We start from the raw sequence: 27,680 nt of genomic DNA on the forward strand, positions 1-27,680 counted from the left end.
CAGTGCCCTGTACCCGGGTTCTTGTGTAGAATAGGTCCCAGTACCTTGTACCCGGGTTCTTGTGTAGAATAGGTCCCAGTGCCCTGTACCCGGGTTCTTGTGTAGAATAGGTCCCAGTGCCCTGTACCCGGGTTCTTGTGTAGAATAGGTCCCAGTACCTTGTACCCGGGTTCTTGTGTAGAATAGGTCCCAGTGCCCTGTACCCGGGTTCTTGTGTAGAATAGGTCCCAGTGCCCTGTACCCGGGTTCTTGTGTAGAATAGGTCCCAGTTCCCTGTACCCGGGTTCTTGTGTAGAATAGGTCCCAGTACCTTGTACCCGGGTTCTTGTGTAGAATAGGTTCCAGTGCCCTGTACCCGGGTTCTTGTGTAGAATAGGTCCCAGTGCCCTGTACCTGGGTTCTTGTGTAGAATAGGTCCTACTGCGCCGTGCACGATAAGCACGTTGTATTTGTATTTACATGCTACCATACACACCCAGTATGACATTTAATATAAATTACCTTATCTTCAGTCAGTACGCCTTGCTCTAATCATGTCAGGCTTACGTGACAATGGCGGCCCGTTAATATCAAGTGTACGAACTCTTGGGAAGGTGAGTAAATATGTTAGTGTCGCTTTAGCAGTAGTTGATTTCTTGTAGGATGTGTTGTTCATGTGGAAGGAAAGATCGAAGTGACCAAGGTCGTTCACGTATACCACTTCGGTGAATCCTACTAGCACATGTATGGTGTTAACAAACAAACGACCATAGTCGGGGTAAATATGGGATTCGATCCAACGATCAGCGGTTCCTGGCACAACTAAGGGAGGCAACTCTATACAGCAACGTGTAGGCTTTTGACCGCAGGATAGCAGTTTCATCGCTGTTAGGAAGGTTGCCTGGTGTCACATGTATGGTTTCCGGTCAAGAATAGGTGCCAGTGACCCTATGTGCCGGTTCCGTTCTAGGGTAGGTCCCCGTGCCCTGTGCATGGGGTTCCCCGGAGAAACAAGTGTTTGACCTAGGTGCACCGATTGTTTGATCCAGGTCACCCGAGTGTTTGATCTAGGTGCACCGAGTGTTTGATCCAGGTGCACCAAGTGCTTGATCCAGTAGTACCGAGTGTTTGATCCAGGTGCACCGATTGTTTGATCCAGGTCCACCGAGTGTTTGATCTAGGTGCATCAAGTGTTTGATCCAGGTGCACCGAGTGTTTGATCCAGGTTCACCGAGTGTTTGATCTAGGTGCATCAAGTGTTTGATCCAGGTGCACCGAGTGTTTGATCCAGGTTCACCGATTGTTTGATCTAGGTGCATCAAGTGTTTGATCCAGGTGCACCGAGTGTTTGATCCAGGTTCACCGATTGTTTGAACCAGGTGCACCGATTGTTTGATCTAGGTGCACCAAGTATTTGATCCAGGTGCACCGAGTGTTTGATCCAGGTGCACCGAGTGTTTGAACCAGGTGCACCGGTTGTTTGATCCAGGTTCACCGCGTGTTTGATCCAGGTACACCGGTTGTTTGATCCAGGTGCACCCAGTGTTTGATCCAGGTGCATCAAGTGTTTGATCCAGGTGGAGAGTTGCGTCGCCTGGACTCGCCACAGATCGTTGGCTCGAATTCCGGCTATCCCGACTATATACCTAGGTTCGTCATAACAATATCCGTGCTCGTGTATTTCACAAAAGTAGTAAACGTGTAAGACATGTGTGACAGTGCACAATGATAAAATAAATAAAATGATAAAAATGATAAAATATTTCACATTTTTATATTAATTTGTATGTTTATATTTTGCACATATTTGCAATGATATATTTCATCATGTCAAGGCCAAGCTGACCTAGCAAAACTAATTAACATCAACCATATGCTATCGCCAGTGTCTACTTGAAAATCCAATCAATAGATCAATCAATAGATTGGAGTTTTAGGGAGACACTGGCGATAGCATATGGTTGATGTTAATTAGTTTTGCTTGGTCAGCTTGGCCTTGTTATGATGGGTAATGAAAGTGACATTTCAATGTTACATGAAATATATGGCATATATGTGCAAAATATATACATACAAATAAAGTATAGAAATAATTACATGAAATATATGGCAAATATGTGCAAAATATATACATACAAATAAAGTATAGAAATAATTACATGAAATATATGGCAAATATGTGCAAAATGTAAACATTCAAACAAAGTATAGAAATAATTACATGAAATATATGGCAAATATGTGCAAAATATAAACACACAAATTAATATAAAAATGTGAAATATTTTATCATAAATTGTGCACTGTCACAATAAGTGACAGTGCACACATGTATCGCTTCAGGCTTTCCTTCAACACTGAGCTGTCACGCTTTGATATAACTTATTTACTGTTCGAACCCGCGTTAAATCCAACTCACTCGCTCACTCACTCAATGCTCTCGGTGTGTAAAGGAAGCCTTAAATAATAAGCAATCATTATTGTTCACTGTCATTGCTCAATAACATGGGTTAATTATATGGAATTTGTGCTTCTCTTATCAATACGATGAACTGTATCGTATACTGACTGATGACCTAAAACAGAACAAAACGTGATTCATTTGATTTAACCTGTTTACACACACATATCTACTATGTACATATTTATCGGCGAGGTCAATGTAGACTTTGATATTGCAATAGATCTTCAGTCCAATCGATAATTTTACCCGTGTGCATAGCAATACCACCCGTGTTAGAGATTGCAAGCCGTCAACTTCCTAGTAGGTTGTCTGGCTGCATTGTAACGTACATATCGAGGTTTGACATGGCTGCCTGTGCGGTAAGTTTTAAGTTCGTAATGTTTAGTGAAACATTCTTAAAACTGAATACAAGTGTTACTTTGGTTATATCAATTGCTGACAACTATAACTTATACACACATTTATCCTGAATAGGGAGTGTGAGTCAGTATGGTTTTACGCCGCTTTTAACAATATTCTAGCAATATCACGGCGGGGGACACCAGAAATGGGCTCCACACATTGTACCCATGTCGGGAATCGAACCCGGGTCTTCGGAGTGGCGTGCGAACGCTTTATCCAACAGGCAACCCGACCGCCCCCCTGAATAATTAGTGCTTGTATGTGTATTGTTTTACGCCGATGCCGATAATATTCAAGCTGTATCATGGTGACCTTCAAATAATCTACCTGTTGTTGATCTATGAGCTATTTCCTACGCCGTCAGGTACGACACGTTATCATATAAAATCGTAGAGGCCTTTGGTGATGTCACATTATTGTTCGTGAAGTTTCATCAGAATGTTGGAAAACAAAACCAACGCATGGTGTTGATCAAGGAAAGCCGTAAGAACATGCAAACAATCTTATATGAAACACGCACCCAATGAAATGTGTTTCTGTACATCCATGTCAATCACTTTACTGTTATTGATTGACGTTGATAATAACGACCAGCAGCTGCTGAAACATCTGGCTGGATTCAGCAGTGGACTACTCGGGGTTATCAGCGTAGTTGCCCCCGAAGTAGTCATGCTGTGCCTTCTTAAGCATTATAAACTCGCTATTCAAGTGATCCCAAGTTTCTATTGAAACATTAGATTGCTTTATTGTGTCCATACGTACTGTAAAATGACATTGTCCTTTCCTTCTAGCCAATTCTAGTTATTTTGTATTTGACTCCTTACATATTCCGTTTTAATGTCCTTTATAGATGAGGGAGGATACATTGCAAAAATACAACGTTTTAGGTAAGTATGTATTAACTGGCCAGTCACTTCAGATAGCAACCTACTTAAGCCTCGTACAGTCTTGTTGCTGCGGTGGCCTTGGGGGAATGATTGGTCTTCGTACCGTCAACTCTGCCCGGAAAGTGGAAGGTAGGTGGTTCGATCTCCGGCCGCCTCATGCCAAGAGACGTTAAAATGTGGTAACTGTTGTTACCCTGAATGGCGTGCGGTATTTAATGGATACAAACAAGGACTGGTGGCTTGGAGACAGTATGTTGTGTCTGGGAGGGATATCCATGTTAAACTGCGGCATGGTGTCTCAATGGTCTCGCACTTAGACACCGACAATACCCTGGACTGGTACGAGTGCGTCGCTGTGTAAATGCAAGGATCTTGAAGCGACGTCAAACTAATTCACCTTACCTTACCGTCAACCCCCTACCCCTATATGTGTGTGTGTGTGTGTGTGTGTGTGTGTGTGTGTGTGTGTGTGTGTGTGTGTGTGTGTGTGTGTGTGTGTGTGTTACTCTCTCCTATTTCTGTTTCTGTTTACGCTTCTTTAAAAAATCAGACAACAGAGAGCATTACGATTTGCATCTTCAAATGATAGTGAGTGAGTGAGTATGGTTTTACGCCGCTTTTAGCACTACCCCAGAAATATCACGACAGGGTACACCAGATATGGGCGTCACATATTGTGTCCATCTGAGAAATCGAACCCGGACCCAAGGCGTTACGAGCGAACGCTTTAACAACAAAGCTACCCCACCGCTCCCTCCAAAAGTTAATGACAAGGGAAACGAGACTTGTATTCAAAATTAACTTATTTTAAACTTACTTGCAAATTAGCTTCTTAATCCTAAGCAGGCTACGTAGCCTTCCTTACTAATCAGTACATAAAATTACTGATAAAATACTGATTAAAAATTTCATTTCCAAGAGAGACTGGACTTCTTGCTCTGGCATCCAATTCCAGCCTTTGTCTAGAATAAGTACATTGTGTAAAACTGAAACCAGGGTACCATTAACCACTAGACTGATATTACCATTGGAAGGGGCACCGGGAACTGTACTTCTCAAACAATTGCACAAAGTATCTCTTTTAGTTCTTCGTATTCTCATACGCCCTAACTTGCTTTGTGGCGATCTTTCCTTGTTTCATTCTACCAAAGTTCGCCTTCCACACGTGTTCTATGAAGACAGATAAGTTCCACCATTGTGAGGGTCTGTTATCTAGGGCCTGAGCACTCAGAGTTTTCTGTGTATAATAGATATCGTCTACTAGTGTGAGGGTCTCTTATCTGGAGCCCGGGCGCTGTTTGTTTCTGTGTACATTGTGTAACATGTATTTTAATTAAAAGTGTGAGGGTCTGTTATCTGGAGGTTGAGTGCTGGGTGTTTTCTGTGTATAACACATATTTTCTACCAGAGTGAAGGTCTGCCTTCTGTGTATAACAGATATTGTCTGCCAGTGTGAGGGTCTGTTAGCCTGAGTGTTCGGTGTTTTCTGTGTATAACACATATTTTCTACCAGAGTGAAGGTCTGCCTTCTGTGTATAACAGATATTGTCTACCAGTGTGAGGGTCGTTTATCTGTAGCCAGTGTTTCTCAGTGTTTTCTGCTTTTTCGAAATGCGAAAAGGGGGCATAATAAACAGACATCACAGTTAGTTGCTTGCTTTAAAACAAAAGTGACGGGTGTAGGGGGCCAGGAGAAAACAAGCATCATATTTATGCCTTTGTGGTGCATTGAAAGATAAAAGCACAGCCTGCAACTGGCGAACCGAGCTGGACACTGCACAGACACCGAGTGTACCCTTGCACGCTGAACTAGGGCATAGCCGACTGTAAAGCCGGTTCCAGTCCTGCCCGGACGGGATTCAAACCAGGAACCTTTGCGCCGCTAGGTACAAACTGTTTTTTGTAATTAAGTAAGTAAGTACGTAAGTAAGTTTTTAAGTTAGTAAGTGAGGTGAAGAGGGGTTTGACGCCGCCTTTAAGAAGATTCACTTATATAGCGACGAGCATGCACATGTCTGTGTGTTGCTGCCGGTTTTTGTGCCAAGGCACCGAGATACCATGCCGAAGTTTACCATGGATACCCCGCTCAGACAGAGTGTACTGACTCCGAGCCGAATGTTTTTACCTGGGCAGAGTTAAACATTCCATCCTTTAACGTATTTTGGCATGACGTGACTGGGGAACTAACCACCGACCTTCCGCTCTCCGGGTAGACTCTTTATTAACCTTATTCCAAAGAGAGTTCCACAACTGTTTTACCTCCTCGCACCCTGTCACCTTCCCTCCGTGAAGAGACGTCTAGTCTCTTTTCTGAATGTAAACACATCCTGCCTTCCTCGATCTTTTCATCTTGAAACAGGTTAATTTTCGAACCTTCAAGCCTCAAAAACAAGTAAAATGATATGCTATCATGGTTTCCCTTCTTTATCTTCCAAATACGCGTTGTGAACAATGCAAACAAACACTCACAACATTTAATTCTGACGTGTTGAATTTGTGTGCGCGCTATTTCAAATGTACTGACAGTAAAGCTTATTTCCCTATATTTTTCACTATTCCCATATTCGTTACCATCAGTATCAAGCCTAATGCATACCTCCACCAGAAGAGCAAGACATGTCTACCCTTTTCGCGAATACTTGCTTTCATCACTGATTTGCCACTTGTCCATTAATATAATGTTCATCAAAAGTTTGTTTTTTACGCCCAATGGTTTCGTCAGATAATCGAAATGATTATTCTCTGGAGTTGACGTTTTGAATTTCAGTTTCTTCAATTTGCACGTTGGCTTTGGTCGTGTAGGGGCGCGTTGCAAGCCACGAATCGCTTAGAGAAAGCGAATTAATCGCTCATCCCGGAGTCTGCAACAGATCGAAGCGCTTGCGCACTCTTCCAAAATGGCGGCGCAACTACCGCTTGGTTGCCTTGATGTAATAAAGAACGTAATAGAAGGTACTACTTTGAAGATGTGGAGCAGACTGAGGATGATGGGGTGTTAACTGCCTTTGTTCATTTCCTCGTTGATCCAGTCAAGAATTTCTTTATCCGGTGTCAAAGTCAGCCGCATTTTTGGTTTGAGAACGAAGCTACCTCAGCCAGCGATTGTTTCGCTTGCAAGCGGCTGAAAGGTAGCGCACCGTTGTTAGGCAAATCGCTGTACATCGCCTGCAAGCGATTGGGGCTTTGCAACGCACCCTCGGTTTCCAAGTAGGTCTTGCAATGATTGAATGGTTTCTGATGGTGTTCATTTCAGTAGCATAATATTGAGAATTTTATGTAACCATTGTATTGTCAAAATGAACGTGTTTGATGATAAGTCTAATTGTACAGGATCGCATTTAGGCGTGTTGTCATCAAGCTTAGATCAAGAAGCACAATGTTTTTTTCTGATTATGTATGCGTGTACATTCAAACGATTGTTAGTGGCTGTAAACCTGAGATGTGGATTGAAATGAATGAATATTGTGTCGGTGCAGATGAAACTGTCAGGGTGCAAAGATTATCAGAGTTGTAGTAATGTATGGATACTGATCTATAATCGCAACATGCAAACTCTCAAACAGACCTGAAACATTTCGCCGTGGCGACATCGTATTTTTCACTTCACTTCAGCAGTTCAATATTCTGGTGAAATTCACGGAAAGCACAGAGTACATAGACATGGATTACAGAGACTGGAAACGACAGTTTAGAAATATTTAATATAGTGTTAGCCCACTGAGATACCATGCCGCAGTTTAACATGAATACCCCACTCAGACACAGTATACTGACTCCGAGCGCCAGGCAGGGTAACAACAAGTACCATGTTTTAACGTCTTTTGCTATGACGCGACCGGGGATCGAACCCCGGACCTTCCGCTCTCCGTGCGGACGCTCTACCACTAGACCACGGAGGCGGTCCTCTCACATAGTTTTACTGCCTACAACCTAGTACAGGGGTCCTGACCCCCTGGTCCTCCATCTGGATCTGCCTATGAGCTGCAATACTGTTTAAAATGCCCATCTCATTCACTCGCTCTCAGGGATTGCTTCTTCAACATGCTCGGTCCCGCTTGTCCCCTGTTTTTAGAATCCGTAGGTGCAGACGCAAGCATTTATGAAGAACGTTATCATAATATAGCATACACTTTCCAGGTTGAATTAAGCTGGTATAGCCCATGTTCTGATGAACTGAGGAATCATAGAGACAATCTGGTAATAACGCCCTGAACTGGAATGTTACCTCAGTGTATGTAGGGGGCACAGGTAGCCCAGTCGTCTAAGGCGCCGCTATTGTCTGTGCAGAGTTGCGTCCCTTGGGCACATCAGAAACCTGTGATTGTGGGTTCGAATCCTGGTTCACCCTGATTATGTTTCTAGGTTCGTGCTCGTGGGTTTCTCCTAAGTGGTAAACGTCTGAGACCTGCATCACTTCGGGCTTTCCTCCCACATTAAGCTGATACGCCGCGATATAACTGAAATATTGTTAAAAGCGGCGTTAAACCCAACTCACTCACTCACTGTGTCTGTTAACCTAATCAGGAAGTCAGAACAGGTGAAAGTCTTTACCGACCATTACTTTACTAACCATTATCAGTTCCTTCTTCATTTTGTTCCTGATACATATCCAGTGTGAACCACATTCAGATTATGTTCTCGCACAGAAGGGCCCCAGACTGTGACAGACTGAGGCGGGCCATGGCGAGTCCAAAACGCAGGGCTCCCCCTACAACAATGGAGATTATACTTCCTCCTCCTGATGAAAGGTACGTTCTATGTACATATAGGATTAACCACTGTGTTCGGTTGTTACCGACAGATCTACACACGAGTGATTAATATGTCACGATTAGAACGAGGCTTTGCCGAGTGAAGAATCTGTCACGGTTTGTAGATTTTTCGGTAACAACCGAACACAGTGGTTAATCCTTTTTCTCCCATTACAAAAAGCCATAAAATGTCGAGCTCGTAGTTGAAGATTTCCCGTGTTTAGTAACCACTCGGGGTTCCCCCCAGCCTCGTTTTCGAGTATGCTCATTGAGACAACTGCACCATAAACAGGTAAAAAGGATCTAGCGAAGACAACTCACACGACTTTTACGTGACCGGCAAGCCACTTGTTAGCATTCATGTTATGTTTTTTGTTAACAATTAAAAGCTGATGGGAGTAACGTTTTGAAAATTAGTGATGTGATTTGATATTTGTTAATGGTTTTGGATTACTCGACCCACCTTTTAAGTGTATGTAAATACGTTATTCGATTATTTGTTCGCTAGAAACAAATGTTATTAACCCAATTAAGAGGAAATTAAATATTGTCTTAAATATTGTGAAATATTGTTAACGAAAAACATGGACCCAAGGAACTGTCAGCAGGACTGATCAAGCAAGATACTATAAATACCAACTCAGGCAACTGATCAGCTGATTCAATCTTCTCAAATCCATCAATGGTTTGTAATATTTTTGGACGAATTTTCCTATTTAAAACCAATTTTACAGTTAATAATTTAATATGTAAAATGATGATTATTTCATGTCATCTTTTTTTTTTTTTTTTTTTGTTCCTGAACATGGTGAGCACATGTGTTATTATTAAAAATTTAAAAATTAAAACTTATTCAATGGACATTTTTTCTTTTGAACATATCATGACACCAAAAATATTACTAAATGAGTCATCTAATTTCCCCATATTTGTGAATGACAAGAAACAATGTGAATTTGACAAGCACAATAATTTATTGTGTGTGAAACATAAATACATAGTATATATGTAAACAATAAATTATCATTTCAGTAGTTCTACAAATATTTGCATTTTAATACCCTTGTAATTTTACATTGTTATTTTACTGCAACAGTTACCTCCAAACTTTATTCTTTTGTTATTTCATAAGATTAGAAGTTAAGACTTACTGATAATAGGTAATTTAAAATTAACATTTTCTTCTTTAATCTTCATGAAAACAAGACATAATAATAAATATGTATTTTAGTGACCTGTTCGCATATGATTGTTTTGTAAGAAATATTAAAATTAAAATTAGACATTGCTAATGTAAAGAAATGAGGTTTATGGTAAAATTGCATAAGAGGACCTATTGTTGGTCATTTCTTCATCACCCATAAATTTGAGTTTTTCTTTATTTACCATGTTCTGAAAATTTACGCATTAGAAGAATTTAAGGTCTATGATTAAAATAACGACACAGCTTTCCACTCCCAGGCAGCCAATTAGATTATGTGATAAACCAATAAACCACTGTAAACCTTGTAATGGGAGAATAATAAATAAAAATGTCTTATTTTGTCATATGCCCAGTTTATCAGCCCAGGAAATGCTAAATAATTATCATTAAAACTAAGCTAGCTGTACATATTGGGGCTCTTTATCTGCTATGATAATATAACAATTGCATTATTAAAGAAGTGGGTTTTTTTCAGTAAACATGGTAAATAATACATCTTTGGTTTAAAGAATATACTTGAGACAAACCTAGTTCTACATGTCTTAATACTCTGTATTGTCTGTTAATTCTGAAAATAATGAACTGTGATATTGAGTTTCTACCTGAAACTAATAATGTGAAATTAATTTTTAGATTTATTATCTAAAATACAAAATATATTTTAAAATGCATAAATGTATATCATTGTTGAAAAAAAAATGTTTTTGAAAAAAAATACCTAATAAGATTGATTAGTGCCCACTATCTTTATCTTCATCATTTTGTCTGCTCCCTATAATAAATCAAAATAGTTAAACAATATAGTTTGTTTCACTTTTTCATCGGTATTTTTACATGAATTAATTAACTGTTTCATTAGCTTTGTTATTGGCCTTGAAAACGCCCAGTAAAGAATGTACCGGAGTGGTTCACCTGGTCCCGTAATATCGATGCGGTACCTCGCTTCGGTTACCGTCTTCTCATTCTGCAACTGAATCTGGTACATTGGGAAGCCAAAATTCTCTGATATATCTCCACATATCACACCCCTTCTTCCCCCACACATTTTCTCTCGGTCACCAACTTTCGGAGATGGAAACATCGTCACTACGGTAATGTTTTGCCAGCTGGGGATTTCCTGTACAAGACGACCTCGGGTATCCCCGATCCGAAAATAGTGCCGTCAATTATTTTTAGCCAGCCAATCAAAACGCGATGACACAACTCTCCACTCTCAGCCAGCCAATCAGATTGGGTGAAAGAAAATAAACCACTGCGAATAAACCACTGCTGGCGATTCAAGATCAAGCCTTTTTATGGGAGAAAACTTGATAAACGATTGTCCACAGATCACATCCAAATCATTTCAGTGAAAGTTATAGAATGAAAAGTGTGAAAACGATGAAGGTTTTGCCTGCTTGCATTGGTCAAAAGTACTTCTATGTATTTGTTAAATGATTATGAAAGTGTGAATATTGTGACAGATTCTTCAACATCAGGCTGTGAGTTATTTGTGTGTCTTCATCTATCGTTTGCAGTGTTCAAATGAACAATGACTGGAATGATCAAACAGATGGAGAAGCGAGCGAATTTGAAGAGTAAGTGATCTTTTAAGTAAATGCTTCATATAGCTTTAGATTCAAACCTCTTATTGTCATATAGTATCGTAATATTAATAATACCGACACAATGAAACCACAATCATAAGAAATCTCTGCTAATTGAATAATTTCGACTACACCTTTTTGCCCCACCAGTGACACTCGTCTCTAAACTGCGGAACGGTATCCCATTGGGCACTATAAACTCAGCATTCGCCCGGACTGATACAAGCACAAGTAGAAGCAGACACACACACCACTAAAAAATGGCAATAATCTCCATTTTACCACACCTCACATGTCTAGCATAAAACATTTTGAGGTCTTGTTTTTTGTCAATCGGAGCTGAAATATCGATTCATATGCACATTTAAACAAATCAGCAAGGAGGGGATGATATGTCCGATCCGAAAATATTGCGATGTCATTGTGCTTTCATGAGCTCAGATACCTTTAATTATTGTACATAGTGCATGTCGTTCCTGATAAACAATTTCAATGTCGTCATGTTTCTCTTGTTTACTAAAATGTGAAATGCCACGTATCCTCTAGGTCTGTGTCGAGCCTTTACTCAGAAGAGAGCACGAGTGACGGGTTTGTGGAGGAGGAGGTTGATGAGGAGATGGAGACGAACAGTGAGGAGGAACTGAGAATCAGAGAGGGTGACAGAATAGAAGACCGCAGTCCTCTCGAAGCTACATGTATCTCTCTCACAACTGCAGATTGCGAAGCAGAAGAAGAAGAAGAAGCAGACGAAGAAGCAGAAGAAGAAGCCATTTTACATCAGTATAGGTAATGCATGGAATGCAAGGACTTTCTATCATTCCATCTATCCTCATTCAGGGTACTGAGCAGGCAATATCCCCAGTATTCCGAAACGTGTAGAAGTTATAAACAGATACGTTGACATAAGACTGGCACAGTGTTTCTCGTGTCCATGCCATGAAAAATGAACAAACGTTTCAGGTTACTGTCAAGTCTCATCGAGAAGAATTTATGAATATGGGGATGACGTTTACTGGTGCTAGCATGCTGTGGACAAACCGATGCCACTCAAAACTTGCAGATACTGTTCTTTCTCAGAATCCTTCATGTCTAATTCTTTCCTTTATATTGTTAACCACATATATATTTCCCAAGAGAGACCTATTCGAAACATCTATCACATAGAGTATTTATTGATATATATGAATGGGTTAGAGCTCTGCAAGTACACAAAGCAATGATAAGCTTGTGTAAAATGGCCTTGTGTGCCTATTGTTTTGCATCACGATATTACCGTTGCCACAAGTCTGAAAGAGCTGCACAGCACTTGTTTCCCAGTTTTAATGCCTTTACTGATCACAAAGATACGTCGCGTTGTAGTATTTCTCAGTTATCTGACATCGAACTGCTTCCGTGGTCTTGTGGTAGAGCGTCTACCCGGCGACCGAAAGGTCCGGGGATCGATTCCCGGCCGCGTGATACCAAAAGACGTTGAAAGATGATACTTTTTATTGTCCTGCCTAGCGTTTGGCTAAAATGAGGACTTTTCGGCTCGAAGTCAGTATACTGTCGCTAACTACAATGTTTATTCCTAATACGGGATATTTACAATCCCAAAAGACACTCGCTTGATAACCTCTATTTACTATCAGTAAAACTACAACGGAAAAGAATCGTCGACCGCTACCAAAACAAATGTCATTCGATTTTACTAGCAGCAAACTTCATATCAAATGAATCCAGCGACCGAATTGTGTCCCACACATCAACGAAGTAATACGATTATCGAAAATCATGTTTGTGATTTTCAAGATCAACTTTCGTCAGGAGAACACCGAGTTTTTCACTTGAATAAGTACAATTTCGTTCTTTGCATAAAACTGTCCTCACGTGACCTTATTTGGACAGCCTTATATAGCTGAGCAGTGACAGCCGTCATGTGTCTATTGGGACATAGGCACGTAAGTCAAGTTGTAATATCATTAAAAAATCGACGTTTTATTTCGGATTGTGATGTAATTACTGTTTTTACTGTTCTATGATATGGAATTTTGTTTCACTGAAGTTTCCCTGAATGAATCACGAAAACAGAATATAGGTTCTAGCAGTGGGAATGATTTTGAAAATGTGCCATATTCGTTGGATCACATGCTTGTTGTATGACGATGCAGTGGATGTTCTCTTTTCACAAAGAAGGTTCGCGCTTAGCATGTACATGAACATGAATATGCTTATCGCGAACCTTCTGTGTGAAAAGAGAACATCTATTGCACACTCAGACTTCGGTCATTATCTAAACCGATGTTTTGTTTTATCCTTTGCTGGACGCGAGAAATGCCATCTTGGATTGATTGTTTATATTATACCAATGTCCAGATCTACTTTTCAAAATTGTTTGTAATCATAAACATGATAAAATATGAATGCAAAAAACAATGCATGAGATTCAAATCTAATTTAACCTTAAGAATGAATACATGTTCAATATTAAAAGGAGTGTGTTTTGTGTCACTGGGTTTAACTCTGGTCATGGTCATGGGTGATTGTTTTTGTGACTGCTTGTAGATTTACAAACGAACAAAAAGTAGATTCAGCCAATCAAATTAGGTAATTAATTATTGAGCCAATCATAATTACCAAATAGTTAATTCCCATCCCTCTCCAGATTTGGGTAATAATTGAATATATCTCCAAGCCACCATAGATAATTACATTAGGTGTGCTCGAGGTCAACACCTGAACATATTTCACATGTGTACACACAAAAATAACACCACATGGCTCATGGCTCCTTTTGCTTCAGGGATCAAGATTTGGGGAAGGGAATAGTTCTCAAAGTACCTACAGGGGCGTCTGACATCGACTGCCATGTTGAGCCTGTATGTGCGGAAGATAGGACACTGATGCTTGATGAGTTTTCCCGGACAGATAATGACATGATGGTCAGTGATCTGTACAGGGTCGTTGGGAATGGTTTCCCTCAGGTAAACAATACACCATACAAACTCCAGCTACCCCTGCACCTGCCATCCACAAAGCTAGACAAAAGAGATCTGTTGCAATTTATGGTCTTCAAAAAGTGGGAAGCGTGGACGTCTGATGAAGCTAATTATGAGGTAAAATAATAAGAAATACGACATAAATCACATAATAATAATTGCAGAGTTATCCACTAAACATATTGCAGTATGATATAACAACACAGAAGAAATCGTCATCAAATTTCGTTGTTACACCTATTCTATGTCTGGACAAATACACACACAATCATGTTACACTTCACTGTTTTGCATGGTCTTTGCCCACAGGATGATCTTGCATGCTTTCACGTAGAGAATTTACACTACTTCGTGGTGTATGCCAGGCAGCGTGGAGAGGTTATCAATATCACACCAAGAGGATACACATTCGTTTCAAGCAAAGATCAAAGGATTCGAGTCGAAGTACCAGATGGAGCCGTGGACACGGAAATGACTATTTCCATCCAGGTATAGACAACATTAGTGGCCAATTATATGAAACTTATATTATGATATAGCATCTAGCCTATTGAGCATGAACAAGTATAAACTGCCATATTGAAAGGAATAAATAAATGCGAATAGTGAAATTGATCATGAAGAAGGGAATATTAAGTGCGCTTCTTTCTCGGGCATTTGAGTCTGTGGATGTTTCTTCAGATTCAGCCGACCAGCATGAACAGACTGGAATGGTACAGAGCTTATGACCCGGGCGTTTGTGAGGGAATATATGCTCTATCTGACATACTATCTGTACGATATGCAGTTGGAAGAGCTTTCAATAAACCCGCGGAGGTGGAACTGCCAATTGAAGATACTGGATCGGACGAGGTGGAGGTAAACTGGTTGAATGTCGAAAATGGGGTTTACAGTGTGTCTTCGGGTGACAATGGAATAAGCAATGGATCTGTGAGAATGTCACACGACACTACCGGTACAAACAGGTATGCATTAAGGCAAAACCGTTAAGGTACATCATACTTTTAACTGTATAATGTATTTTCATTGTGAAAATCTGATTAAAGTTTGACTATTTGGGATTTCAATTTTTGTTTATATTCGAAATGGAAATAAAATACGAAAATACCACGAATTTAAGTTGGATTATTCATCTGTCAAGAAACATCCTGAAGTCTTCATTCACAAACTATCAATATACTAGTAACTGTCTGAAAATAGATTATGCTCTATATTGTATAACATGGAGCATATTTATGTATATTTTGCAGTTGCCAAGCTACACTTGTACGCCATTTTACCACACTTCACATGTCTAGCATAAAACATTTTGAGGTTGAGACCTGCATCACTTCGGGTTTTCCTCCCACATTAAACTGATACGCCGCGATATAACTGAAATATTGTTAAAAGCGGCGTTAAACCCAACTCAATCACTCACTGTGTCTGTTAACCTAATCAGGAAGTCAGAACAGTTGAAAGTTTTTACCGACCATTACTTTACTAACCATTATCAGTTCCTTCTTCATTTTGTTCCTGATACATATCCAGTGTGAACCACATTCAGATTATGTTCTCGCACTGAAGGGCCCCAGAATGTAACAGACTGAGGCGGACCATGGCGAGTATAAAACGCAGGGTTCCCCCTACAACAATGGGGATTATACTTCCTCCTCCCGATGAAAGGTACGTTCTATGTACATATAGGATTAACCACTGTGTTCGGTTGTTACCGAAAGATCTACACACGAGTGATTAATCTGTGACGATTAGAACGATGCTTTGCCGAGTTCCAATTATGGCAGATGAATCACGAGTGTGTAGATCTTTCGGTAACAACCGAACACAGTGGTTAATCCTTTTTCTCCCATTACAATACGCCTTAAAAAGTTGAGCTCGTCGTTAAAGATTTCCCGTGTTTAGTAACCACTCGGGATTACCCCAAGCCGAGTATGCTCAGTAAGACTGCACCATAAACAGGTAAAAAGGTAAACTCACACGAGTTTTACGTGACAGGCAAGCCACTCGTTAGCATTCATGTTATGTTTTTTGTTAACTATTAAAAGCTGATGGGAGTAACGTTTTGAAAATTAGTAATGTGATTTGATATTTGTTAATTGTTTTGGATTACTCGACCCACCTTTTAAGTGTATGTAAATACGTTATTCGATTATTTGTTCGCTAGAAACAAATGTTATTAACCCAATTAAGAGGAAATTAAATATTGTCTTAAATATTGTGAAATATTGTAAACGAAAAACATGGGCCCAAGGAACTGTCAGCAGGACTGATCAAGCGAGATGCTATAAATGCCAACTCAGGCAACTGATCAGCTGATTCAATCTTCTCAAATCCATTAATGGATTTTAATATTTTTGGACGATATTTTTTTTAATATGTAAAATGATGATTATTTCATGTCATCTTTTTTTCTTTTCTTTTTTTTGTTGTTCCTGAACATGGTGAGCACGTGTGTTTTTATTAAAAATATAAAAATAAAAACTTAATCAATGGACATTTTTTCTTTTGAACATAATATTTAACATCATGACACCAAAAATATTACTAAATGAGTCATTTGTGAATGACAAGAAACAATGTGAATTTGACAAGCACAATAATAGGTTATATGTAAACAATAAATTATCATTTGCAGTAGTTCTACAAATAATTGCATTTTAATACCCTTATAATTTTACATTGTTATTTTTCTGCAACAGTTACCTCCAAAATTTATTATTTTGTTATTTCATCAGATTAGAAGTTAAGACTTACTGATAATAGGCAATTTAACATTAACATTTTCTTCTTTTATCTTCATGAAAACAAGACATAATAATAAATATGTATTTTAGTGACCTGTTCGCATATGATTGTTTTGTAAGAAATATTAAAATTAAAATTAGACATTGCTAATGTAAAGAAATGAGGTTTATGGTAAAATGTTATAAGAGGACCTATTGTTGGTCATTTCTTCATCACCCATAAATTTGAGTTTTTCTTTATTTACCATGTTCTGAAAATTTAAGGTCTATGATTAAAATAACGACACAGCTTTCCACTCCCAGGCAGCCAATTAGATTATGTGATAAACCAATAAACCACTGTAAACCTTGTAATGGGAGAATAATAAATAAAAATGTCTTATTTTGTCATATGCCCAGTTTATCAGCCCAAGAAATGCTAAATAATTATCATTAAAACTAAGCTAGCTGTACATATTGGGGCTCTTTATCTGCTATGATAATATAACAATTGCATTATTAAAGAAGTGTTTTTTTAGTAAACATGTTTAATTATAAATCTTTGGTTTAAAGAATATACTTGAGACAAACATAATTCTACATGTCTTAATACTCTGAGTGTCTGTTAATTCTGAAAATAATTAACTGTGATATTGAATTTCTACCTGAAACTTATAATGTGAAATTATTTTTTAGATTTATTATCTAAAATACAAAATATATTTTAAGATGCAAAAATGTATATCATTGTTGAAAAAAAAAATGTTTTTGAAAAAAAATACCTAATGAGCTTGATTGGTGCCCACCATCTTTATCTTCATCATTTTGTCTGCTCCCTATAAGAAATCAAAATAGTTAAGAAAAAATATAAATACATATATTGCTTTCTTGAGTTTACATAGATTTAGGTATGACTTAAAACATTCAAGTTTAAAAGTGTTGTTTTTTCATAATGAGTTTCTTAATTGTCCTGAGATAGAATGTTTAAATAATTGAAGTCTTCATGTTTAAAAAACACCAACTAATTATAGGCCAAAATACATTAATTATATTGATCTGGATAAGCTCCTCCAGCTGAAAGGGAAAGAACTACTGTTGTTGCAAAACATCTTGGTCGTGAGATGTACGGTCCGTCCGGCAAAGATTGATCGTTTCCTGCATTAAAACTGAGTTTTGCTTTAGATCCAAATTATTTGAGTGTGAATTTTTTTTAAATAAAAAATTTAACTCTCGATTATTTGAATATAACCATGAAATATGTTTTTGATCGATCGGCTCTAGATCAACACTTCGTTATAACGTGACATTTCTTATGTGGTTGATAGTTATTTTTTTAAACAATACCAAATACAATATAGTTTGTTTCACTTTTTCATCGGTATTTTTACATGAATTAATTAACTGTTTCAGTAGCCTTGTTATTAGCCTTGAAAACGCCCAGTAAAGAATGTACCGGAGTGGTTCACCTGGTCCCGTAATATCGATGCGGTATCTCGCTTCGGTTACCGTCTTCTCATTCTGGTACATTGGGAAGCCAAAATTCTCTGATATATCTCCATATATCACACCCCTTCTTCCCCCACAAATTTTCTCTCAGTCACCAACTTTCGGAGATGGAAACATCGTCACTGCGGTAATGTTTTGCAAGCTGGGGATTTCCTGTACAAGACGACCTCGGGGATCCCCGATCCGAAAATAGTGCCGTCAATTATTTTTAGCCAGCCAATCAAAACGCCATGACACAACTCTTCACTCTGCACCAGCCAATCAGATTGGGTGAAAAAAATAAACCACTGCGAATAAACCACTGCTGGCGATTCAAGATCAAGATCTGATATGGGTGAAAACTTGATAAACGATTGTCCACAGATCACATCCAAATCATTTCAGTGAAAGTTATAGAATGAAAAGTGTGAAAACGATGAAGGTTTTGCCTGCTTGCATTGGTCAAAAGTACTTCTATGTATTTGTTTAATGATTATGAAAGTGTGAATAATGTGACATATTCTTCAACATCCTGCTGTGAGTTATTTGTGTTACTTCATCTATCGTTTGCAGTGTTCAAATGAACAATGACTGGAATGATCAAACAGATGGAGAAGCGAGCGAATTTGAAGAGTAAATGATCTTTTAAGTAAATGCTTCATATAGCTTTAGATTCAAGCCTCGTATTGTCATATAGTATCGTAATATTAATAATACCGACACAATGAAACCACAATCATAAGAAATCTCAGCTAATTGAATAATTTCGACTACACCTTTTTGCCCCACCAGTGACAATCGTCTCTAAACTGCGGAACGGTATCCCATTTGGCACTATAAACTCAGCATTCGGACTGATACAAGCACTAGTAGAAGCAGACACACACACCACTAAAAATGGCAATAATCTCCATTTTACCACACCTCACATGTCTAGCATAAAACATTTTGAGGTCTTGTTTTTTGTCATTCGGAGCTGAAATATCGATTCATATGCACATTTAAACAAATCAGCAAGGAGGGGATGATATGTCCGATCCGAAAATACTGCGATGTCATTGTGCTTTCATGAGCTCAGATACCTTTAAATATTGTAGCTATTGCATGTCGTTCCTGATAAACAATTTCAATGTCGACATGTTTCTCTTGTTTACTAAAATGTGAAATGCCACGTATCCTCTAGGTCTGTGTCCAGCCTTTACTCAGAAGAGAGCAAGAGTGACGGGTTTGTGGAGGAGGAGGTTGATGAGGAGATGGAGACGAACAGTGAGGAGGAACTGAGAATCAGAGAGGGTGACAGAATAGAAGACCGCAGTCCTCTCGAAGCTACATGTGTCTCTCTCACAACTGCAGATTGTGAAGCAGAAGAAGAAGAAGAGGAAGAAGAAGCAGACGAAGAAGAAGAAGCAGAAGAAGAAGCCATTTTACATCATTACAGGTAATGCATGGAATGCAAGGACTTTCTATCATTCCATCTATCCTCATTCAGGGTACTGAGCAGGCAATATCCCCAGTATTCCGAAACTTGTAGAAGTTATAAACAGATACGTTGACATAAGACTGGCACAGTGTTTCTCGTGTCCATGCCATGAAAAATGAATTAACGTTTCAGGTTACTGTCAAATCTCATCGAGAAGAATTTATGAATATGGGGATGACGTTTACTGGTGCTAGCATGCTGTGGACAAACCGATGTCACTCAAAACTTGCAGATACTGTTCTTTCTCAGAATCCTTCATGTCTAATTCTTTCCTATATATTGTTAACCACATATATATTTCCCAAGAGAAACCTTTTCGAAACATCTATCACATAGAGTATTTATTGATATATATGAATGGGTTAGAGCTCTGCAAGTACACAAAGCAATGATAAGCTTGTGTAAAATGGCCTTGTGTGCCTATTGTTTTGCATCACGATATTACCGTTGCCACAAGTCTGAAAGAGCTGCAAAGCACATCATTCCCAGTTATTATGCCTTTACTGATCACAAAGATACGTCGCGTTGTAGTATTTCTCAGTTATTTGACATCGAACTGCTTCCGTGGTCTTGTGGTAGAGCGTCCACCCGGCGACCGAAAGGTCCGGGGTTCGATTCCCGGCCGCGTGATACCAAAAGACGTTGAAAGATGAAACTTTTTGTTGTCCTGCCTAGCGTTTGGCTAAAATGAGGACTTTTCGGCTCGACGTCAGTATACTGTCGCTAACTACAATGTTTATTCCTAATACGGGATATTTATAATCCCAAAACACACTCGCGTGATAATATCTATTTACTATCAGTAAAACTACAACTGATAAGAATCGTCGACCGCTATCAAAACAAAAGTCATTCGATTTGGACTTGGAGCATATTACTAGCAGCAAACTTCATATCAAATCAGAAGAATCTGACGACCGAATTGTGTCCCAACATCAACAAAGTAATACGATTATCGAAAATCATGTTTGTGATTTTCAAGATCAACTTTCGTCAGGAGAATACCGAGTTTTTAACTTGCATAAGTACAATTTCGTTCATTAAACTGTCCTGACGTGACCTTATTTGCACTGCCTTATAGCTGAGCAGTGACATCCGTCATGTTTCTATTGGGACATAGGCACATAAGCCAAGTTGTAACATCATTCAAAAATCGACGTTTCATTTCGGATTGTGATGTAATTACTGTTTTTACTGTTCTATGATATGGAATTTTGTTTCACAAAAGTTTCCCTGAATGAATCACGAAAACAGAATATAGGTTCTAGCAGTGGGAATGATTTTGAAAATAAGCCATATTCGTTGGATCACATGCTTGTTGTATGACCGTGCAATGGATGTTCTCCTTTCACAAAGAAGGTTCGCGCTTAGCATGTACATGTTCACGGATATGCTTATCGCGAACCTTCTGCGTGAAAAGAGAACATCCATTGCACAGTCAGACTTCGGTCATTATCTGAACCGATGTTTTGTTTTATCCTTTGCTGGACGCGAGAAATGCCATCTTGGATTGATTGTTTATATTCTACCAATGTCCAGATCTACATTTTAAAATTGTTTGTTATCATAAACATGATAAAATATGAATGCAAAATACGATGCATGAGATTCATATCTAATCTTACCTTAAGAAAGAATACATGTTCAATAACAAAAGGGGTGTGTTTTGTGTCACTGGGTTTAAGTCTATTCAGGGTCATGGGTGATCGTTTTTGTGACTGCTTGTAGATTTACAAACGAACAAAAAGTAGTTTCAGCCAATCAAATTACGTAATTAATTATTGAGCCAATCATAATTACCAAATAGTTAATTCACGATCCCTCTCCAGATTTGGGTAATAATTGAATCTATCCCCCAGCCACCATAGATAATTACATTAGGTGTGCTCGAGGTCAACACCTGAACATATTTCACATGTGTACACACAAAAATAACACCACATGGCTCATAGCTCCTTTTGCTTCAGGGATCAAGATTTGGGGAAGGGAATACTTCTCAAAGTACCTACAGGGGCGTCTGACATCGACTGCCATGTTGAGCCTGTATGTGCTGAAGATAGGACACTGATGCTTGATGAGTTTTCCCGGACAGATAATGACATGATGGTCAGTGATCTGTACAGGGTCGTTGGGAATGGTTTCCCTCAGGTAAACAATACACCATACAAACTCCAGCTACCCCTGCACCTGCCATCCACAAAGCTAGACAAAAGAGATCTGTTGCAATTCATGGTCTTCAAAAAGTGGGAAGCGTGGACGTCTGATGAAGCTAACTATGAGGTAAAATAATAAGAAATACGACATAAATCATCTAATAATAATTGCAGAGTTATCCACTAAACATATTGCAGTATGATATAACAACACAGAAGAAATCGTCATCAAATTTCGTTGTTACACCTATTCTATGTCTGGACAAATACACACACAATCATGTCACACTTCACCGTTTTGCATGGTCTTTGCCCAAAGGATGATCTTGCATGCTTTCAAGTAGAGAATTTACACTACTTCGTGGTGTATGCCAGGCAGCGTGGAGAGGTTATCAATATCACACCAAGAGGATACACGTTCGTTTCAAGCAAAGATCAAAGGATTCGAGTCGAAGTACCAGATGGAGCCGTGGACACGGAAATGACTATTTCCATCCAGGTATAGACAACATTAGTGGCCAATTATATGAAACTTATATTATAATATAGCACCTAGCCTATTGAGCATGAACAAGTTTAAACTGCCATATTAAAAGGAATAAATAAATGCGAATAGTGAAATTGATCATGAAAAAGGGAATATTAAGTGCGCTTCTTTCTCGGGCATTTGAGTCTGTGGATGTTTCTTCAGATTCAGCCGACCAGCCTAAGCAAACTGGAATGGTACAGAGCTTATGACCCGGGCGTTTGTGAGGGAATATATGCTCTATCTGACATACTATCTGTACGATATGCAGTTGATAGAGCTTTCAATAAACCCACGGAGGTGGAACTGCCAATTGAAGATACTGGATCGGACGAGGTGGAGGTAAAATGGTTGAATGTCGAAAATGGGGTTTACAGTGTGTCTTCCGGTGACCATGGAATAAGCAATGGATCTGTGAGAATGTCACACGGCACTACCGGTACAAACAGGTATGCATTAAGGCAAAACCGTTAAGGTACATCATACGTTTAACTGTATATTGTATTTTCATTGTGAAAATATGATTAAAGTTTGACTATTTGGGATTTCAATTTTTGTTTATATTCGAAATGGAAATAAAATACGAAAATACCACGAATTTAAGTTGGATTATTCATCTGTCAAGAAACATCCTGAAGTCTTCATTCACAAACTATCAATATACTAGTAACTGTCTGAAAATAGATTATGCTCTATATTGTATAACATGGAGCATATTTATGTATATTTTGCAGTTGCCAAGCTACACTTGTACGCCATTTTACCACACTTCACATGTCTAGCATAAAACATTTTGAGGTTGAGACCTGCATCACTTCGGGTTTTCCTCCCACATTAAGCTGATACGCCGCGATATAACTGAAATATTGTTAAAAGCGGCGTTAAACCCAACTCACTCACTCACTGTGTCTGTTAACCTAATCAGGAAGGCAGAACAGGTGAAAGTTTTTACCGACCATTACTTTACTAACCATTATCAGTTCCTTCTTCACTTTGTTCCTGATACATATCCAGTGTGAACCACATTCAGATTATGTTCTCGCACTGAAGGGCCCCAGACTGTAACAGACTGGGGCGGACCATGGCGAGTCTAAAACGCAGGGTTCCCCCTACAACAATGGAGATTATACTTCCTCCTCCTGATGAAAGGTACGTTCTATGTACATAGAGGATTAACCACTGTGTTCGGTTGTTACCGAAAGATCTACACACGAGAGATTAATCTGTGACGATTAGAACGAGGCTTTGCCGAGTTCCAATTGTGGCAGATGAATCACGAGTGTGTAGATTTTTCGGTAACAACCGAACACAGTGGTTAATCCTTTTTCTCCCATTACAATACCCCGTAAAAAGTTGAGCTCGTCGTTGAAGATTTCCCGTGTTTAGTAACCACTCGGGATTCCCCCAAGCCGAGTATGCTCAGTAAGACTGCACCATAAACAGGTAAAAAGGTAAACTCACACGAGTTTTACGTTACAGGCAAGCCATTTTATGTTTTTTGTTAACTATTAAAAGCTGATGGGAGTAACGTTTTGAAAATTAGTAATGTGATTTGATATTTGTTAATTGTTTTGGATTACTCTGCCCACCTTTTAAGTGTATGTAAATACGTTATTCGATTATTTGTTCGCTAGAAACAAATGTTATTAACCCAATTAAGAGGAAATTAAATATTGTCTTAAATATTGTGAAATATTCTTAACGAAAAACATGGGCCCAAGGAACTGTCAGCAGGACTGATCAAGCGAGATACTATAAATGCCAACTCAGGCAACTGATCAGCTGATTCAATCTTCTCAAATCCATTAATGGATTTTAATATTTTTGGACGATATTTTTTTTAATATGTAAAATGATGATTATTTCATGTCATCTTTTTTTTTTTCTTTTTCTTGTTGTTCCTGAACATGGTGAGCACGTGTGTTTTTATTAAAAATATAAAAATAAAAACTTAATCAATGGACATTTTTTCTTTTGAACATAATATTTAACATCATGACACCAAAAATATTACTAAATGAGTCATTTGTAAATGACAAGAAACAATGTGAATTTGACAAGCACAATAATAGGTTATATGTAAACAATAAATTATCATTTCAGTAGTTCTACAAATATTTGCATTTTAATACCCTTATAATTTTACATTGTTATTTTTCTGCAACAGTTACCTCCAAAATTTATTATTTTGTTATTTCATCAGATTAGAAGTTAAGACTTACTGATAATAGGCAATTTAACATTAACATTTTCTTCTTTTATCTTCATGAAAACAAGACATAATAATAAATATGTATTTTAGTGACCTGTTCGCATATGATTGTTTTGTAAGAAATATTAAAATTAAAATTAGACATTGCTAATGTAAAGAAATTAGGTTTATGGTAAAATGGCATAAGAGGACCTATTGTTGGTCATTTCTTCATCACCCATAAATTTGAGTTTTTCTTTATTTACCATGTTCTGAAAATTTACGCATTAGAATAATTTAAGGTCCCTGATTAAAATAACGACACAGCTTTCCACTCCCAGGCAGCCAATTAGATTATGTGATAAACCAATAAACCACTGTAAACCTTGTAATGGGAGAATAATAAATAAAAATGTCTTATTTTGACATATGCCCAGTTTATCATCCCAAGAAATGCTAAATAATTATCATTAAAATTAAGCTAGCTGTACATATTGGGGCTCTTTATCTGCAATGATAATATAACAATTGCATTATTAAAGAAGTGGGTTTTTTTCAGTAAACATGGTAAATAATAAATCTTTGGTTTAAAGAATATACTTGAGACAAACATAATTCTACATGTTTTAATACTCTGTACCATTGTCTGTTAATTCTGAAAATAATGAACTGTGATATTGAGTTTCTACCTGGAACTAATAATGTGAAATTAATTTTTTAGATTTATTATCTGGTGCCCACCATCTTTATCTTCATCATTTTGTCTGCTCCCTATAAGAAATCAAAATAGTTAAGAAAAAAATGAATACATATATTGCTTTCTTGAGTTTACATAGATTTAGGTATGACTTAATACAATCAAGTTTAAAAGTGTTGTTTTTTCATAATGAGTTTCTTAATTGTCCTGAGATAGTATGTTTAAATAATTGAAGTCTTCATGTTTAAAAAACACCAACTAATAATAGGCCAAAATACTTTAATTATATTGATCTCCAGCTGAAAGGGAAACAACTACTGTGTTTGCAAAACATCTTGGTCGTGAGATGTACTGTCCGTCCGGCAAAGATTGATCGTTTCCTGCATTAAAACTGAGTATTGCTTTAGATCCAAATTATTTGAGTGTGAATTGTTTTAAAATTTGAAATTTAAGTCTCGATTATTTTAATATAACTATGAAATATGTTTTTGATCGATCGGCTCTAGATCAACACTTCGTTATAACGTGACATTTCTTATGTGGTTGATAGTTATTTTTTCAAACAATACCAAAAACAATATAGTTTGTTTCACTTTTTCATCGGTATTTTTACATGAAATAATTAACTGTTTCATTAGCTTTGTTATTGGCCTTGAAAACGCCCAGTAAAGAATGTACCGGAGTGGCTCACCTGGTCCCGTAATATCGATGCGGTATCTCGCTTCGGTTACCGTCTTTTCATTCTGCAACTGAGTCTGGTACATTGGGAAGCCAAAATTCTCTGATATATCTCCACATATCACACCCCTTCTTCCCCTACAAATTTTCTCTGGGTCACCAACTTTCGGAGATGGAAACAGCGTCACTACGGTAATGTTTTGCCAGCTGGAGATTTCCTGTACTAGACGACCTCGGGTATCCCCGATCCGAAAAAAGTGCCGTCAATTATTTTTAGCCAGCCAATCAAAACGCGATGACACAACTCTCCACTCTCAGCCAGCCAATCAGATTGGGTGAAAAAAATAAACCACTGCAAATAAACCACTGCTGGCGATTCAAGATCAAGCCCTGTTATGGGAGAAAACTTGATAAACGATTGTCCACAGATCACATCCAAATCATTTCAGTGAAAGTTATAGAATGAGAAGTGTGAAAACGATGAAGGTTTTGCCTGCTTGCATTAGTCAAAAGTACTTCTATGTAATTGTTTAATGATTATGAAAGTGTGAACATTGTGACAGACTCTTCCATATCCGGCTGTGAGTTATTTGTGTTACTTCATCTATCGTTTGCAGAGTTCAAATGAACAATGACTGGAATGATCAAACAGATGGAGAAGCGAGCGAATTTGAAGAGTAAGTGATCTTTTAAGTAAATGCTTCATATAGCTTTAGATTCAAACCTCTTATTGTCATATAGTATCGTAATATTAATAATACCGACACAATGAAACCACAATCATAAGAAATCTCTGCTAATTAAATAATTTCGACTACACCTTTTTGCCCAACCAGTGACACTCGTCTCTAAACTGCGGAACGGTATCCCATTGGGCACTATAAACTCAGCATTCGGACTGATACAAGCACAAGTAGAAGCAGACACACACACCACTAAAAAATGGCAATAATCTCCATTTTACCACACCTCACATGTCTAGCATAAAACATTTTCAGATCTTGTTTTTTGTCAATCGGAGCTGAAATATCGATTCATGTGCACATTTAAACAAATCAGCAAGGAGGGGATCATATGTCCGATCTGAAAATACTGCGATGTCATTGTGCTTTCATGAGCTCAGATACCTTTAAATATTGTACCTATTGCATGTCGTTCCTGATAAACAATTTTCAATGTCGTCATGGTTCTCTTGTTTACTAAAATGTGAAATGCCACGTATCTTATAGGTCTGTGTCTAGCCTTTACTCAGAAGAGAGCACGAGTGACGGCTTTGTGGAGGAGGAGGTTGATGAGGAGATGGAGACAAACAGTGAGGAGGAACTGAGAATCAGAGAGGGTGACAGAATAGAAGACCGCAGTCCTCTCGAAGCTACATGTATCTCTCTCACAACTGCAGATTGTGAAGCAGAAGAAGAAGAAGCAGACGAAGAAGAAGCAGAAGAAGAAGCCATTTTACATCATTACAGGTAATGCATGGAATGCAAGGACTTTCT

General features: G+C 38.2%; 1 protein-coding gene across 3 annotated transcripts; it reads left to right on the forward strand.

Annotated features, from left to right (window-relative positions):
* Positions 1-468: 468 nt before the first annotated feature.
* LOC124138713 lies at positions 469-27,666 on the forward strand. 3 transcript variants are annotated; one of them, XM_048396190.1, is made up of 16 exons: positions 469-593; positions 3,696-3,732; positions 8,379-8,480; positions 11,205-11,264; positions 11,820-12,059; positions 14,056-14,368; positions 14,561-14,740; positions 14,933-15,216; positions 15,818-15,916; positions 19,643-19,897; positions 21,907-22,219; positions 22,412-22,591; positions 22,784-23,067; positions 23,669-23,767; positions 26,802-26,861; positions 27,414-27,666. In XM_048396190.1, exons 3-16 carry the CDS (start codon positions 8,413-8,415, stop codon positions 27,655-27,657), a joined length of 2,679 nt encoding a protein of 892 aa, XP_048252147.1. In that variant the 5' UTR covers positions 469-593; positions 3,696-3,732; positions 8,379-8,412; the 3' UTR covers positions 27,658-27,666. The 3 variants fall into 3 exon arrangements, with proteins under 3 accessions (XP_048252147.1, XP_048252149.1, XP_048252148.1); XM_048396191.1 differs by lacking the exon at positions 469-593 and adding an exon at positions 2,699-2,802; XM_048396192.1 differs by lacking the exon at positions 11,205-11,264.
* Positions 27,667-27,680: the final 14 nt, after the last annotated feature.

This window comes from Haliotis rufescens, unplaced genomic scaffold (assembly GCF_023055435.1).
Source record: "Haliotis rufescens isolate VD_foot unplaced genomic scaffold, xgHalRufe1.0.p SCAF_15, whole genome shotgun sequence".
NCBI classification, from domain to species: domain Eukaryota; kingdom Metazoa; phylum Mollusca; class Gastropoda; order Lepetellida; family Haliotidae; genus Haliotis; species Haliotis rufescens.

What these genes read in the sequence shown, in the direction of transcription:
- LOC124138713 (XM_048396190.1), top strand. Translation starts at nt 8,413, where the DNA reads ATGGCGAGTCCAAAACGCAGGGCTCCCCCTACAACAATGGAGATTATA. An exon ending in AAATGACTATTTCCATCCAG is followed by an intron (nt 22,592 to 22,783) that starts GTATAGACAACA and finishes ATGTTTCTTCAG; the next exon opens with ATTCAGCCGACCAGCCTAAG. An exon ending in GAAGCGAGCGAATTTGAAGA is followed by an intron (nt 26,862 to 27,413) that starts GTAAGTGATCTT and finishes CGTATCTTATAG; the next exon opens with GTCTGTGTCTAGCCTTTACT.